The 15,537-nt window shown below is 40.0% G+C and overlaps 1 protein-coding gene across 3 annotated transcripts in view; it reads right to left on the minus strand.

Annotated features, from left to right (window-relative positions):
* Nucleotides 1-15,537, minus strand: part of ap3b1a (adaptor related protein complex 3 subunit beta 1a) — a 380,897-nt gene that overhangs the window by 202,465 nt on the left and 162,895 nt on the right. For all 3 annotated transcript variants that reach the window (XM_069938172.1, XM_069938181.1, XM_069938185.1), the window contains exons 8-9: nt 10,095-10,256; nt 418-515 (exon numbers count right to left, since the gene is read on the minus strand). In XM_069938172.1, the coding sequence (XP_069794273.1) occupies nt 418-515; nt 10,095-10,256 (260 nt within the window). The remainder of the gene's footprint in view (nt 1-417; nt 516-10,094; nt 10,257-15,537) is intronic.

Here is a 15,537-nt window from a genome sequence, read left to right on the forward strand (position 1 = left end):
TTGGGATGAATCCAAGTACAGGTCACAAGTTAACAAAATTGCTCAGGAACACAAACTGAAAATGTTCAGTTTCAATGGACTCTTTCCCATTCTTCTTCCATCTTCTACCTTCACCGATTGAGATTTGTTTACAGAGTACAAAACAGGCATTGAGACCTGGGAACTTTCTTAGATGAATGGCTCAACAACACATTCTTAACCAGATGGGGCAGTGTTAAATCACCTGCACAGATGTACAGAAAACATGAACCAAAAAGCTGCAGATATTCACTGAAGCCAACAAACTATTTTCACAATTTAAGTTTGTCATCAATCTTTATTTGATAGCTTCAAATGAATGAAACCTTCAATACATGAAAAGTGAAGGGATTGGAGCAGTGCCACATTCTTTCAAATAGATTTAAGCAAGTTACTCACCTGTGGCTTCGAAGCAATCGAACCAAAGACTTTGTTACAATGCTGACCTCTGACTTTGGTGCAAGATGCCAGTAAAGCTGAGCAACCCCCATTACAACCTGAAGATAAAAAAGCAGACCTCAGCAGAGAACTTGTAAAGCTCAATTATTAAATATCACCAGCAATTTATAGTGAGCATGCAAAGTCATTGGGAGAGGAAAGAAATTGTCTCTTGTATGTAATGAAATAAATGTCCTACAGCTAAGTAGTAAAAAAAGACTAATGCTAGTCATAGTTAAAGAAATACATCTGAACTTGATTTTGAAGGCAGGAAAAGAGACAGGCAAAAAGATTTGGAGCCTTTCCATCTAAAGATCTGAAGATATTGTAGTACTGGAAGCTAAGTTTCAGTATATCGGAGGGCCTGAATTGATTTGCAGGGCTAGAGAGGACTGCAAAACTAATAGTGGAGTTGTGCAGGATTTATAACCAAGACTAATTATTTGGCATTTAACCTAATATTTCATGGATAAGGGGGGGGAAACAAAACACAGATGGAGCTATTGTAGGTAAGATGGACGAGAAAGGTGTGGATGCTGCTTTTCTTGGATTAGTCCAGAACTGATGTATGATGCAACTCTGGAAATCGGTGAACAGATTATCACAGCAATCGAATCTGGAGAAAACAAGTTTTTGGCAAGACTCGATGACTTTGGTAACAATATCAAGTCGAAATGCAATTAAGCATATATGGCAACAAAAAAGGATTACAAGCTTTCCTCAAAACCAATCTAAAAAAGTAACATGACTGAGCTTTGTGGAAACGAATTACGCTAAGAGCCAAATAATTTTGTTTCAATCTTTCAGATGTTAAATTGGAGAAAATCATGCTTCATCAACAACTGTGGAACTGAACAATCAGACAATGCAGTGGTATAGGGGTTGTCCATGGCAACAGCAGACTGTTCAACATAAATAACCCCTTCTATGAACACCAAACAATGCCTCCTGATACGTTTACTAAGGCAGTGAGCCAAATAATTTTTAAAATACAAGCACAGTGGGCCAGAAGGGAACAATGTGGAATAAGGTTGAACAGTTAACGATGCTGAACAACACGGAGATAAAGAAAGATAATGTAAGAGAGTTAAAGTCAAATCAGATAATGGGGTTAACCAGGACAGTCTCAGTAATGAGCAAAATAGAAGCTGGGAGCTTAACTCTTGTGTGTCAAGCAGCATTTGTAAAGGCAATGGATAGTCAATGGTCAGTTGAGACTCTACATCATGACTGTTAGAGTACAGAGGGAGAATGCATAAAGATGAGACAGGGCAAGTGAAAGCGGAACCAAGAGAGGAAGGAAATTATGGGCAGATGGGAGAGATAGAATTAGGAGGCAGGTGTCTGATAAAGAGAAAGAGCAGATAAAGGCAGGGTTTTTGGGGTGGGATGTGGAGGTGGAGATAGATTGAAGGTGATGTGGAAACAAGACACTGCAGACATGGAATCTGATAAGAAGATGATGAGTGGAACCAGATAAAGGAGGGAAGATGGGCACAGGGAACTAGTTGGGGAAGAAACCAAAAGGAGAAAGGAACTTAGGGAGAATGGGTTACCTCAATTTAGAAATTTTAAATGTTCACTCAATCGGGATATAGGCTGCCTGACAGAAATGACATTGCAGCAGTTCAGGATTGCTAAAGCAGATATTATGCCTAACAATTGCTCAGTCTAAACCTGGCCTTGACAATGAAAAGGAAACCACATCAAGAGTACTGAATACAGTAGGCAAGATTGGAAGAAATATTTGTGACTCTTCATCTAACTTGGAGAGGCTGTTTGGGTCTCTGGATGGACAAATATTACACCTCCTATGTTTGCAAAGAAAAGTGCCTGGGGATGGGAGGGGAGGATAGGTGGGGTTGAGCAAATCATGGAGTAACATGGAGACCCTGCAGAAAGCAGGAAAGGGGTTGGGAAATAAAATACTAACTGAACAGAAATCCCATTGCAGCAGGCAGAAATGACAAAGGATGATTTGCTGGATGCAATAAATAGCTGGTAGGGTGAAAGGTGAGGGCCAAGGGAACTTGCTCTGTGCTGTCTGGTTGGCAGTGGATATTTGCATCCTATCTCTCCCATTCTGTTCTTTTTACATGTGTTTCTTTTCTACATTTCCCCAGGCTCAAAACATCAACCGTTCTTTTCCTCCCAATGATAGGGCTTAACCTGCTGAGTTCTTCCAGCAAATTGTGTTTAGGTTTGGAACAAAGACTGTTCCACATAGCCAACAAAAAGGCAGGCATAGCTAAAGCCCATGAGAATGCCCATCTGTTGAAATGAGATGAATCAGAAGAGATGGTGTTCAGGGTAGGTAAAAATCTCCCAGACAGATAAGTGTTTTTTGGAAGGGAGCCAGTTGGATCTTTGTTCCAGGAAGAAGCAGAGGGCATCAAGACCTTCTTGATGGGAGATAGAGTTTTAAAGACTGAATGTTCATGGTGAAAATGGTGAAAGGGCAAGGGAATCTGAAATTTCCAAAATGATGGAGGGTGCATGAGGTTTTGCAAATGTGGTAGGAAAGGGCTGGACAAGGAGAGATAGGAAAGAGTCAAGGTGTGAGAAGATAGATTCAGTAAGGGAAGAGCAGGCAGAAACTATGGGTCCATCAGGAAGTCCTGCTATGGATCTTGAACAAGAGATAGAAGTGGGCAGAAGTGGAAGTATTAACACCTTCTATTTAAAAGATTGGGCAATCGAATTCAACAGTTAAAGACAAGGGGGGAGGGGGGCGGGAATGGTCATCATAGGAATGGGCTGAGTCAGAGTGTTAGGGCTTTGGCAAGAACAGGTAAGAAGCGAGGAATTGTTGAAGTTGAAGTAAGAAAGTGCCACCCTATTTAAGGAACAAAAAGGATTAAGCAGGTAAGCAAAGGTAAGGGCATGTTTTGCAGATATCGTATATATTGTTCATCTAGTCATAGACAGTTGGAATGGTAAATGCTCCTCTTGCAAAATGTGGGTCATCAAGGAAGCCAGCACTATCCCTGCCGACTTCATTTGCGAGAAGTGTATCCAGCTGCATCTCCTGACAAACCGAGTTAATGAATTGGAGCTGGACTTGGATGTATTCCGGATCATTCGGCAAGCAGAGGGTGTAACTGACAGGAGTTACAGGGACACTGTCACACCTAGGAGGGTAGATGGGTAACAGTCAGGAAAAAGAAAGGGAACAGGCAGGCAACACAGGGCACCTCTTGGCCATCCGCCTCAATAACGTATACAATTTTGGATACTATTAAGTAGGATGACCTACCACGGGCAAGTCACTGAAATCAGGTCTCTGGCACAGAATCAAGTCCTGTGGCTGAGAAGGAAAGGAAGAAAAAGAGGCAAGCCATAATTATAGGGGATTCCATAGTTAGGGGAACAGATAAGAGATTCTGTGGAAGAAATCGACTATCACAGATGGTATGTTGCCTCCTTGGTGTCAGGGTCCAAGATATTTCACATTGAGTTCACGGCATTCTCAGGAGGGAGGGTGAACAGCCAGATGTTGTGGTCCATGTAGGGATCAATGACATGGGTAGGAAGGCTGAAGAAGTCCTGCAAGAGAGTTCAAGGAGTTAGGCACTAGGTTGAAGGACAGGATCTCCAGGGTAGTGATCTCAGGATTGTGCCACTTGTTAGTGAGATTAGAAATAGGAGGATAATGCAGTTTAATATGTGGCTAAAGACGTGGTGTATGAGGGACAGCTTCAGGTTTCTGGATCATGGGGCTCTCTTCCATGAAAGGTGGAGCCTGTTCCGACAGGTTGGTTTTCATCTGAACTGGAAGGGGACAAATATCCTTGTGGGAAGGTTTGCTAGTGCTGCTCCAGTGGGTTTAATCTAGATTTGAAGAAGGAGGGAACCAGAATATCAGAGCCAGAGGGAAAAGATTATGTTAAAATTACATGCACTGTTAGAAGTCAATGGGTTGTATGTGGTGGAAATGATCTCAAGTGAATCTATTTCAATGCAAGGATTATTGTAGAAAAGGCAGATGAGCTTAGAGCATGGATTGGCACATGGAAATATATTGTGGACATTAGTGAAACTTGGCTGCAGAGGGGAAGAACTGGCAGCTCAACGTTCCAGGCTTCCATTGCTTTAGACATGATAACATGGAGGGATGAAAGTGGGATGAGTGGCATTGCTCATCAGGAAAAATATCAGAGCTGTGCTCAGACAAGACAGACCAAAGGGTTCGTCAACTGAGGTTATATGGGTGGAGCTGAGGAATGGGAAAGGTATGACGACACTCATTAAAGATGGCCCCATAGTTAGCGAGAATTGGAGGAGCAAATCTGTAGAGATAGCAGACAGCTGCAGGAAACATAAGGTTGTGTTAGTAGAGGATTTTAACTTTCCACATATTGACTGGGACTCTCATACTGTAAAAGGGCTGGAAAGCTTGGAGTTTGTCAAGTGCGTTCAGGAAAGTTTTCAAAATCAATATACAGAGTGCCAACGAGAGATAATGCAATACTGGATCGCCTATTAGGGAACGAGACAGGACAGCTGACAGAAGTTCAGGGGAACATTTTGGGTCCAGTGATAATGCTATTAGTTTTAAGTTAATTATGGAGAAGGATAGGTCTTTTGAGGCAATGAAAAAGATCTAGAATGCATGCAATGGGATGTGTTGTTTTTGGGCAAGGATGTGTGAGGTAAGTAGAGGACCATCAATGCTGAAATTTTGAGGGTACTGAGTTTGTATGTTCTTGTCAGGATCAAAGGCAAGGTTAGAAGGCATAGGAAACCTTGGTTTTTGAGGGATATTGTGAATCTGATTTGGAAGAAGAGAGGTGTATAACAGATATAAGCAACATGGAGCACATGAGGTACTTGAGGAGTATAAAAATGCAAGAAAAACATCAAGAAAGAAATCAGGAAAACTAAAAGAAGACAAAGTTGCTTTGGCAGACAATGTGAAAGAAAATCCTAAGGGTTTCTACAGGTGCAGTTATATTAAGAGCAAAAGAATAGTAAGGGACAAAATTAGTCCCCTTAAAGATCAGAGTGGTCAGTTTTGTATGGAGCCAAAAGAGATGGGAGAAGTCATAAATGTATTTTTTTTCTTCATCGGGGTATTCACTCAGGAAACCTTTACATATTAAAGAAGAGGATCCGCTTACTGTCTTAAACCAAATAAGGGTGGATAAATCCCCAGTGCCTGACAAGATAGTCCCTCCCCTCTGGCCTTGAGGGAAGCTAGTGTAAAAATTCCAGGAGCTCTGGCAGAAGTATTTAAAATATCCTTAGCCACGGGTTTGGTGCTGGAATATTGGAAGGTAGCTCACGTTGTTCCAGAAGAAATGTTGAATGCGGATTCAATTTTAACATTTAAGAGGAATTTGGAGAGATACATGGATAGGAGAGGTAATGAAGGCTATGGACTTGCTTTAAGTCAGTGCGACTAGGTTAAAAAAAATGTTTACGCTAAGACTAAAAGGTCCAAAGAGGCCTGTTTCTATGCTATAATGTTTTATGGTTCTAACACAATAGATATCAGAGCAAATTAGCTCATTTTATCATCCAACTAATTTTGTTTTAGATACCAATCAATAAAACTTATTCCATCCAGAATGGGAACTTTCTTCAACAAATTCCCGGTCATATTTAATCACTTATTATTTACAGCACAAGTGGAGACTATTGAGACCATCTGATCCATGTCTGCTCCCAATAGACCAATCCCATCAGTCCCATGCCCTTTTTCTTCACTTCCCTGTGACTCATGATTCAACTCAAGATTCCTCCTCTCCCTCCACCCCTACTCCCATATACCACCACGAGTCAGCACAATTTTAGGAACCACAGTGACAAATCAGATCATGTGGCTGCCTCACAGAACCAGCAATCCAGACCTTCAAAGCTGTTTGTGGGACGTTCTCCCTTGTGACCTTGTGGGTTTTTCTTAGAGCTTCAATAACCTCCCATATTCTGAAAACATACTGGTTTACTTACTGTAAATTATCCCCCCACTTAGTTTAGGCAACAGGAGTTTTTTTGTGGTCTTCAGGAAGGATCGCTGAGGGACCACACACACATCTTAATCAAAGAAAAACTTCACTGTATTTATTAGATAAATAAAAATATTTTACAGGAATGCGCCGCTAAATGTAAAATTAGGCATTATACAATGTGGACGTTGTGTAAACACTATATTATATACTTAGCAAAGCTATATGGGATACAGTAGAGTACCTATAAACTTTTTATTTGTAAGTAGGGATCAGTGTGGGGACCTACACGTGGCTGTGGGGAGAGAGCGGGGAAGAGGGATCAGTGTGGGGACCGACACGGGACTGTGGGGAGAGAGCGGGGAAGAGGGATCAGTGTGGGGACCGACATGGGGCCTGTAGGGAAAAAAGCTGGGTAGTGGGATCAGTACAGGTATACAGAATACAATTTCCTACAGCTAGTGATCGCTTTTTCAAAAATGCTGTGGACTTGCTCGTGGTAACTGAATAATTATGGGTCCATGGATGAATATGCGGTCGGATGTTGCCCGAACAGACATTATTTTGATCATAATGTCCAATTATCTCACATTGCATACGTTTAAAAATTCTAAGGCAGTGTAGCTTTGAGCAACGCGTCACCTTTAATTAGAAGAATGCAGCATGAAGTATGGTAATAACAAATTTGTTAAATTCTCATCATTCACATGCTTTTAAATTACCAATAAACTACGACCACAATGTTGGTCAGTTTTTTTTCCTAAATACCATGATATATGAGAGAGAGAGAGAGAGCGAGAGAGAGAGAGAGAGAGAGAGAGAGAGAGAGAGAGAGAGAGAGAGAGAGAGAGAGAGAGAAAGAAGTCAGTTACCTATATACAAGAAACATTTGAGAAGTAGTAATGTTTACCCTGCAATCAATGGACAGTTATTACTATTTACATTATTAATTTTTAATGTTTCAAAGTTCTATTGCATTACTGTTTCACTTCAATTACAGTTGAAATTATAATAATACGGCAATTGGTGGGTTGGGGGTTGAAAACAGATAATAATTGAAGGTAGTTTACATTGCCCCATCTTATTCTAAATGAACAATGCCATTCGACTAGCTCTTCCTCTACTTTCACTGCTGGTATGATAGTGACACAAATCCACTCAATGTCATCTCAAAATGGACGGAGTCACGTGATGGAGTAGTGGCCGGACGGTGAACTCCAGCCCTCTCCAGAAAAGTCGGGAAAAACAAAGGAAAACACAAAGGCACAGAAATAAAAGTTAAAGAAAAGTGAGTATAAAGGTGGAAAGAAGATGGCGACAAAAAAAGAAAAATCGAAAGCAACGGTAAGAAGAGAGGAAGAGAAGACAAAGGAGGAAAAAGGTGAAGGCCTTACCTGTCCGAAGAGGCCCGCTGCGGAGAGAGAAACCCGCTCCCTCAGGTCGGTAAATAATGGACTACAAAAATGGCTCGCAGAGCCGAGTAAAAGTGCGCAATGCGAATGAAAAAAAAAACACACCGACGGGAGGGGGGACCAGCTGGGGAGTCGATCTCCACAGCCGGCAACGACAGCTGCAGAACACCTGCAGCAAGAAGAGACCACAGAAGACAATAGAAACAAGAAAGAAGAGAAGGAAAGGGCAACAAAGAAACAACAGATGGCCAACCCAGAGGAAGAAGAAGAGGAAGAGGAAGAGTACAGTGAAATAGAAGAAGAAAAGAAAGGCAAGGTAAAGGATATACTTGCTCTTATTAAAGGATACATGGAGTCATTTAAAGAATGGCAAACACAGGAATTTAAGGATTTAAGAAAAAGAATAAACAACACAGAAGAGAAAATAAATAAAATGGAGATGACCTTAACAGAAATGGGAAAGAAAATGGACAAGATGGAAGAGCGGGCAGTAGCAGCAGAAATGGAGGTTGAAGACTTAAAAAAGAAATTGGAGGAATCTAATAAAAAAAACTAAAGAGACACAAGAACTACTAGCTCAAAAAATAGATACAATGGAAAACCATAACAGAAGAAATAACATAAAGATAGTGGGCCTTAAGGAAGATGAAGAAGGCAAGAATATGAGGGAGTTTATAAAAGAGTGGATCCCTAAGACCCTAGGATGTCCAGAACTACAGCAAGAAATGGAAATAGAAAGGGCACATAGAGTATTGGCCTCTAAACCACAACCACAACAAAAACCAAGATCTATTGTAGTAAAATTCCTAAGATATACTACAAGAGAAAAGGTACTGGAGAAGACAATGGAAAAAGTAAGAGAGGGCAACAAACCACTGGAGTATAAAGGGCAAAAAAATCTTCATTTATCCAGATATAAGTTTTGAACTCCTAAAGAAGAGAAAAGAGTTCAATACAGCAAAGGCGATTTTATGGAAGAAAGGGTATAAATTTATACTAAAGCATCCAGCGGTATTGAAAATATTTATTCCAGGACAACAAAACAGACTATTCTCGGATCCAGAAGAAGCACGAAAATTTGCAGAACAATTACAAAAATAGACTGAGGGAGGAAGACGGGTAATGAGAGTTAAAATGATCACGATTGATATGTATGTGGGTAAAGACAAAAATAGACTGAGAGATGAAGACGGGTAATGAGAGTAAAAATGATCACGATGGATATGTATGCGGGTAAAGAGGTATAAGAGTGAATAGAGACAATGAGCATACATGAATGTATCTGTACTTAGAGGAAAATATAGATAGTATAGACAAGAATTAATAAGGGAAGGTAATGGAATAGAGAGAATAAGGAGGGAATTAAAAGAGTGACCTTTGTGACATATGAAAAGTGAAATCTTTTCTGGGGGAGGCGGGGTGGGGGGAAATAGCAGTCACTGCAAAATCAGTTGACGCTTGCGAGTGGATTCGCAAATCCAAATGGAGGGGGGAGATGTGGTTGTCCGACAAGGGATAAAGGACAACTCAGGAGGTGAAGGGGAGATTGGGGATAAATAAGATAGAAATAGGAGAATAAGGAAAATGTTGGATGTTGTAGGAATGTTGTCTTATAAAGAGTTGAAAATAAGAAAACAGAAATGGAAAAGGAGGAAAGGTACTGATGGAAAAACGGAAAGAGAAGATAAACAAAATATAAAAGGGCTACGCTGAACTATATGTCTTTAAATATTAATGGAATACATAACCAAATTAAAAGGAAGAAACTACTAAATTTAAATGAATAAATGTATTCCATTAGAAAAAATAACATATAGGTTAAGAAATAATATTGAAATATTCGAACAAGTTTAGGAGCCTTACATTAAATACAATAGCGAAAACCTACCGGGGACAAACATTACCTAAGTTGATGGAAGGAGAAGGAAAGAAAAGAATGGACTCAGTAGAATTTCTGGTGTAATTTTGTTGAATGACAACATTGTCTGACTGGCTTAATGCAACCTAGATTGTATACCTAAAATGGATGAGGGGGGGGGGTGGGGGGGTGGTTTGGGAGGAAAGGGGGGGGGAGAAAAAGTCACTGTATATGTGTGAAAAATAAATAGTGTATATCATGGCTAATGTGATTTATGGTGTGAAAAATAAAAAATTTTTAAAAAAAAATGTCATCTCAAAATACGTCTGGAGGAATGTTACATCATGAACTGTGCTATTTTTCTTGTTAGTTAGCATGCCAAAACTGACATATTTACAAACATTAAAAAATGAGACATACTGCTGCATTTCTGCTTTGTAATAAAGACTTGGTATTACGGAGGAGCAGCCGGTGATCTGGGTCCATGCTATATGGCGTTCTTGCAGCAATTGGATCATTATTGTTCTTTTCTTTATCAGAATCATAGAAATATTTCTCTTGGTTGGCTTCATGAAACTCTTCCTGAAAGAAAGGAGACCTTTTATTACAGCAAAAAATCCACAATGTTTCCATAAGCTTTACAGGTATTTGAATATTTATAACTGTAAAGCATAATAACCAAAAATAGAACATTTTAAACACTTCTGTAATTGGAGTTGGCTGGTGTTAAAGCCACTGGAAAACATTAGATGTGCACTTTTATTCTATTTGTCATGCAATATCAACAGCCACTCTTTGCTCCAACAAAGTGCCAACAGATAATCTCTGAAGTTTCATTTCTTGCTGTAAAATCTATGTATTATTTCTGTCCAGCACACAACTCTACTTAATACACTCTTGAAAAAAATTACTGATGTAATTAATGTCATATTCATGAGATCCTATCTTAAAAGGAAGGATAAATCTACAATCATATGTAATCATAAAAGAGCCAGACTACACTGGTCATAATACATTTCTGCAATATTAATGGAGTTAGTTCAAGGATAATCATCAAATCAAACAGACCTTGGCTAAAAAGACAGGTTTTCACCCTTTTATTTTTCCAATTCTAACTGCTCTTTGCCCATGACTACTTTTAACTCACAACTAAATTATTCTTTGAAAAATACAGCAAAATGTTCAAATAAAAACTCATGTGAAACGTTAAGGATGTTCTTTTAAAAAATCTACTCCAGTCACAGAACCAATTGTGGTTCCTGTCAAAAGTACAATAAATGAATGGACTAACCTTAAGTGAAGAACAAGTAGACCCAAATCAGTCCCTTTGAGAACCATATAACACACAACCCAAAATTACTTTATTTTTACCACGACATACTCTGGCTGTTAAGTGCATTAGATGTGCTGGAGATGACAGCAAGCCATCAACTCTATTGAGTAACAATAAGGTGCACTTTACTGCTGTACATACACATAAACAACCTTCAAATCAGAGTAAGATGTGAATTGGTAGAAATATTAACTTACTGAGAGTTGAAGTTGTTCACAGGGTTGTCAACTAATTTTTTAAAACACTATTTCAATGCAGATATAAAGCCCTTTTCAATTTATTCTTATCACGATCTAACCATCAGCATATTTCCATCATTAATTCTGTATCTGTACAAATCTAAAATGAAGCAGCAATGCCAATTCAATTATTTAACATTTTATGAACACAAAATGGACACCAACAAAAGAAATAGCATTCTGGAAATTAGGAGTCTATTCCGAGCACCAGGCTTAACTTTTAAATTAAGAAATGAATTTTCTTTATTAATGTTGCTCCATTTATTGTGTTATCTATGGTTTGCAAATGATGTCATCTCAGAGAATCAGTACTCTACAAATATTTAAAATTTATATATTAAGATTTATAATTTTTCACAGGATCCAGCAAACAACAAATCATTCAGATCAGGGCAGCACAGTTGGTGTAGATGTTAGCGCAACACCTTTACAGCGGCAGCGATTGGGACTGAAGTTCGAATCCCATGCTGTCTGTATGCTCTCCCCCGTATATGTGTGGGTTTTCCCTGGGGGCTCCGGTTTCCTCCCACCATTCAAAACGTACTGGGGGTATAGGTTAATTGGCCAACACGGACTCGTGGGCCAAAATGGCCTGTTACCGTACTTTATATATTTCTAAATTTAATGTAGCACAGAACACCGACATACTGTTCAACAAAAACATAGCATGTGTGATCAGAATTTTACAAATTCCTCAGCTATTAATAGCAAACTCATTTCAGTGAGGAAGTACAATAAAAGCCCAGTGTTCTGTCAAAGGAAAAGAAAATAACGGGAAAGATCCAATTGGGCAAATTAGCAAAATAAAACATCTGAAGTCTTCAGAAGACAAAACAAGATTATATTATGCTGTTTTTTTTTTGTTAAGGTGGCAACTACAGATTTACATCTCATCAAGCACTTTCAACAGCAGGTTTCATCACAGAGGTACAATGGCTTAATCACAGCAATTTAAAATTTTCATATTACATTGTACGTCTTGTGATCTACCATCAAGAACTCAAGCTATACCCATCCAAACTGATAGAATAATATGATAGTTAAAAAAGATGTGTTTTAAAAGTTTTTCTTTTAAAAGATCAGAGTACAAGTGCCTAACCTTTTATCCGGGATTCTGAACACCGGCAACCTCCAAAAACCAGCAATTTTTTTGGTAGATGACATCTGCTCATCAAAATATACTTTTTACACTGCCACTACATAATAGTAATTTCTCAGAAAATTCTTTCAACGCAGGCTGTTTAATTCCAGGCGGGAATTAGAAACAAATTTCCATCCGGAATTTTTCCTGCGGCAGCCCTAGACATTTTTGTGGCCAGCCTGCAGTCTAAACTGAACTGCAGGCTGTCCACAGCAATACTTTAATGAATATGCCCAACAGCCTCACTCCTAGTCCCTGCTGTCTGCCAACCACCCCCCCCCCCCATCCTTTGCTCCCCCCCAATACCCTCCGGCTGTCCATTACCTCCCTCTCTAACTCCAGTGCCGTCGAGCCTGGAGTTCAGCGGAATGCCACACCGGCTCGAGGTGACGGCTCAATACAGGAGCAATGGCCATTTTCACTACCTATAATTCCCCACACAGCTCTGCCAGTGTCAGGCATACGCAGAGCAATTCCAACTGCATGGGGGATTATGGGTAAGGAAGACAGCCATTGATCTCACATTGATCCAGCCGCCACCTGCTTCTCTCCCACTGGATGCTCGGGGATGAAAATCACCTTTCCACAGAAAGTAAGAGAGGCCGGGGACAGGAGAGTCTCCCTCTGAAAACAGAGTATATTTGCAAAACATTTTTAGAACTCAGTTATATTTGGAGGCAACTTTCATGGCAAAAAGAGCTGCAGACTCCCATATGGGACCCCATGAAAGAAGCCTTAAAAAGATTTCATTCTGACACGATGTTTAAGCTGTAATGTGAGTTTACTGCATTTGCACTGTTTGAGAAGTCTGCAATGCCTGAGCCAGTTTTATTTTGAAGTTTTACTTTAAAACAAAAAAAATGTGCTCGTGCTATTATGATCTTTTATGGTCTTTATTTCTCTAAATTAATTTAACACCTCAGGCTGTGTTTTTCACGATTTTGAAACATCACATTTGCTTAAAGGGACCACCATTTTAAAATGTTTCTGAAATCCGGAAAATTCTGAAGAACACCAAGTGTCCCGTCCCAACAATCCTGGATAAAAGGTTAGGCACCTGTAGTAGGTGCCTGAAACAGACTGCCTGAGGCACTGATGGAAGCAGAAATTATACAGTAGATGCTTTTATGAGACTATTAGATAGACACAAATAAACTGGAAAGGAGGCGTATGAATCAAGATTTAGTTTCATTTGACATTGCATTCGTTGAGGACATTGTGGGCCAAAATAGATCAGTTCCTGTGCTGCACTGATCAGTGTTCTATTACATTCCTCTCTGCATCTGGATAAAACCTCTGTGCTCAATTAATTTGGCACAAGTGTTATAAGCAAACTGTCACACAAAGAGGCAGGTAAATGAAAAAGTTAGGTTAAAAATTACAGAGGGAAAGGGAATAGGCAGTCAGTGCAGAGCACCCCTGTGGCCCTCAACAGTAAGTGTACAGTTTTGGTTGTTGTTGAGGTGGGGGGGGGGATAATCTACCAGAGACATCAGGTTTCTGACACAGAGTCTGGCACTTCAGTTTATAAGGGAAGGGGTTGAGAAGAGGAGGGCTATAGTAATTGGGGATTCAATAGTTAGGGGAACAGATGGGAGGTTCTGTGAACAAGATTGAGACTCCCAGATGGTAAATCACTTACCAGGTGCCAGGATTAGGGACATCTCAGATCCGAGTCCACAGCATTTTCAAGCGGGAGGGTAAGCAGACAGATGTCGTGGTCCACGTTTGCACCAACGACAGTTAGGAAAAGGGATGAGGTCCTGAAAAGGGAACATAGGGAGTCAGGAAGACAGCTAGAAAGGAGGAACTCAAGGGTGGTCATCTCTGGATTGCTGCCTGTGCCAAGTGTCAGTGAGGGTGGGAATAGGAAGTTATGGCAAATGAATCATTGGAAGCTCATCTGGGGAAGGTATTGTCATGATAATGAATATGTATGAGATGTACCGGAAGTCACGTGGTATGAGAGGGAGATAAGAGCACAAGCAGGAGAACAAAGGAAACTGGAAAATAAAGCCACTGAGAAGTTTACCTGATAAAACATGTGTTTAATGTTTTATTAACTTCACATTTCGGGCCACAAATGTGACAGGTATGACCTGTACAAAAGCAATGGGTGGGAGACTAATATCTTGGTATGCAAGATTGGTAGAGCTGTGAATAGGGCTCAGTGAGAGAACAGTGAATAGGGCAGAAGATACAAAAGCATATACACTGTTAGGAATGATAAGCAATCAATAGGGTAAAACTTCAAGTGTAAGATTAAGGATTTAAACTGTAGCACCTTGGAAACAATATTGAAAAGAGCAATGAATACAGCACTAAAGATTTTGTACAGTACAAGACCATAAGGCATTGGAGCAGAAATAAGCTATTCGTCCTCTCGAGACTAGCCCACCATTTAATCATTTCCCACTTCGCCCAATGCCCAGCCTTCTCCCATAATGCCCTGGCTAATCAAGTACCTCGCAATCTCTTAAATACACCCAATGATCTGGCCTGCACAACCTCCTCTGGCAACAAATTCTACAGATTTTCCACCCCCTGGCTGAAGGAATTCCTATGCACTTCTGTTCTAACTGGATTCCCTTCAATCTTTAAATTGTGCCCTCTTGTCCTTGACTCTCCCACCATGGGAAACAACCATTCAAAATGTTTCAATGAGATCCCCCCCCCCTCATTCTCCTAAATTTCAATAAACACAGGCCATGTGCTGTCAAATAAGATTGATAATCTAATAGCGCAGCTGGAAGTTGGCAGGTACAATTTTGTGGACATCACTGAGTCATGACTGCAAGAAGACCACAGCTGGAAACTAAATATCTGTGGATACATTGTGTATCGGAAGACAGGAAGATAGGCAGAGGGGTGGGTGGTTCTACTGGATAATAATGGAATTAAATCTTTGGAGAGAGGAGACATTGAGTGGATCAGAAGATATAGAATCCCTGTCGAGTGAATTGAGAAACTAAGGGTAAAAAGACACAATGGGAGTTGTATATAGCCCTCAAAACAGTAGCCAACATGTGGTATGCAAAATACAGAGGGAGATGGAGAAGGCAAATGTTACAATAGTCATAGGGGATTTCAATATGCACATTGATTGAGAAAACCAGGCTGGCGCTGGATCCCAAGAGAAGGAAATTATCA

This window comes from Narcine bancroftii, chromosome 1, assembly GCF_036971445.1.
Source record: "Narcine bancroftii isolate sNarBan1 chromosome 1, sNarBan1.hap1, whole genome shotgun sequence".
Lineage (NCBI taxonomy): Eukaryota > Metazoa > Chordata > Chondrichthyes > Torpediniformes > Narcinidae > Narcine > Narcine bancroftii.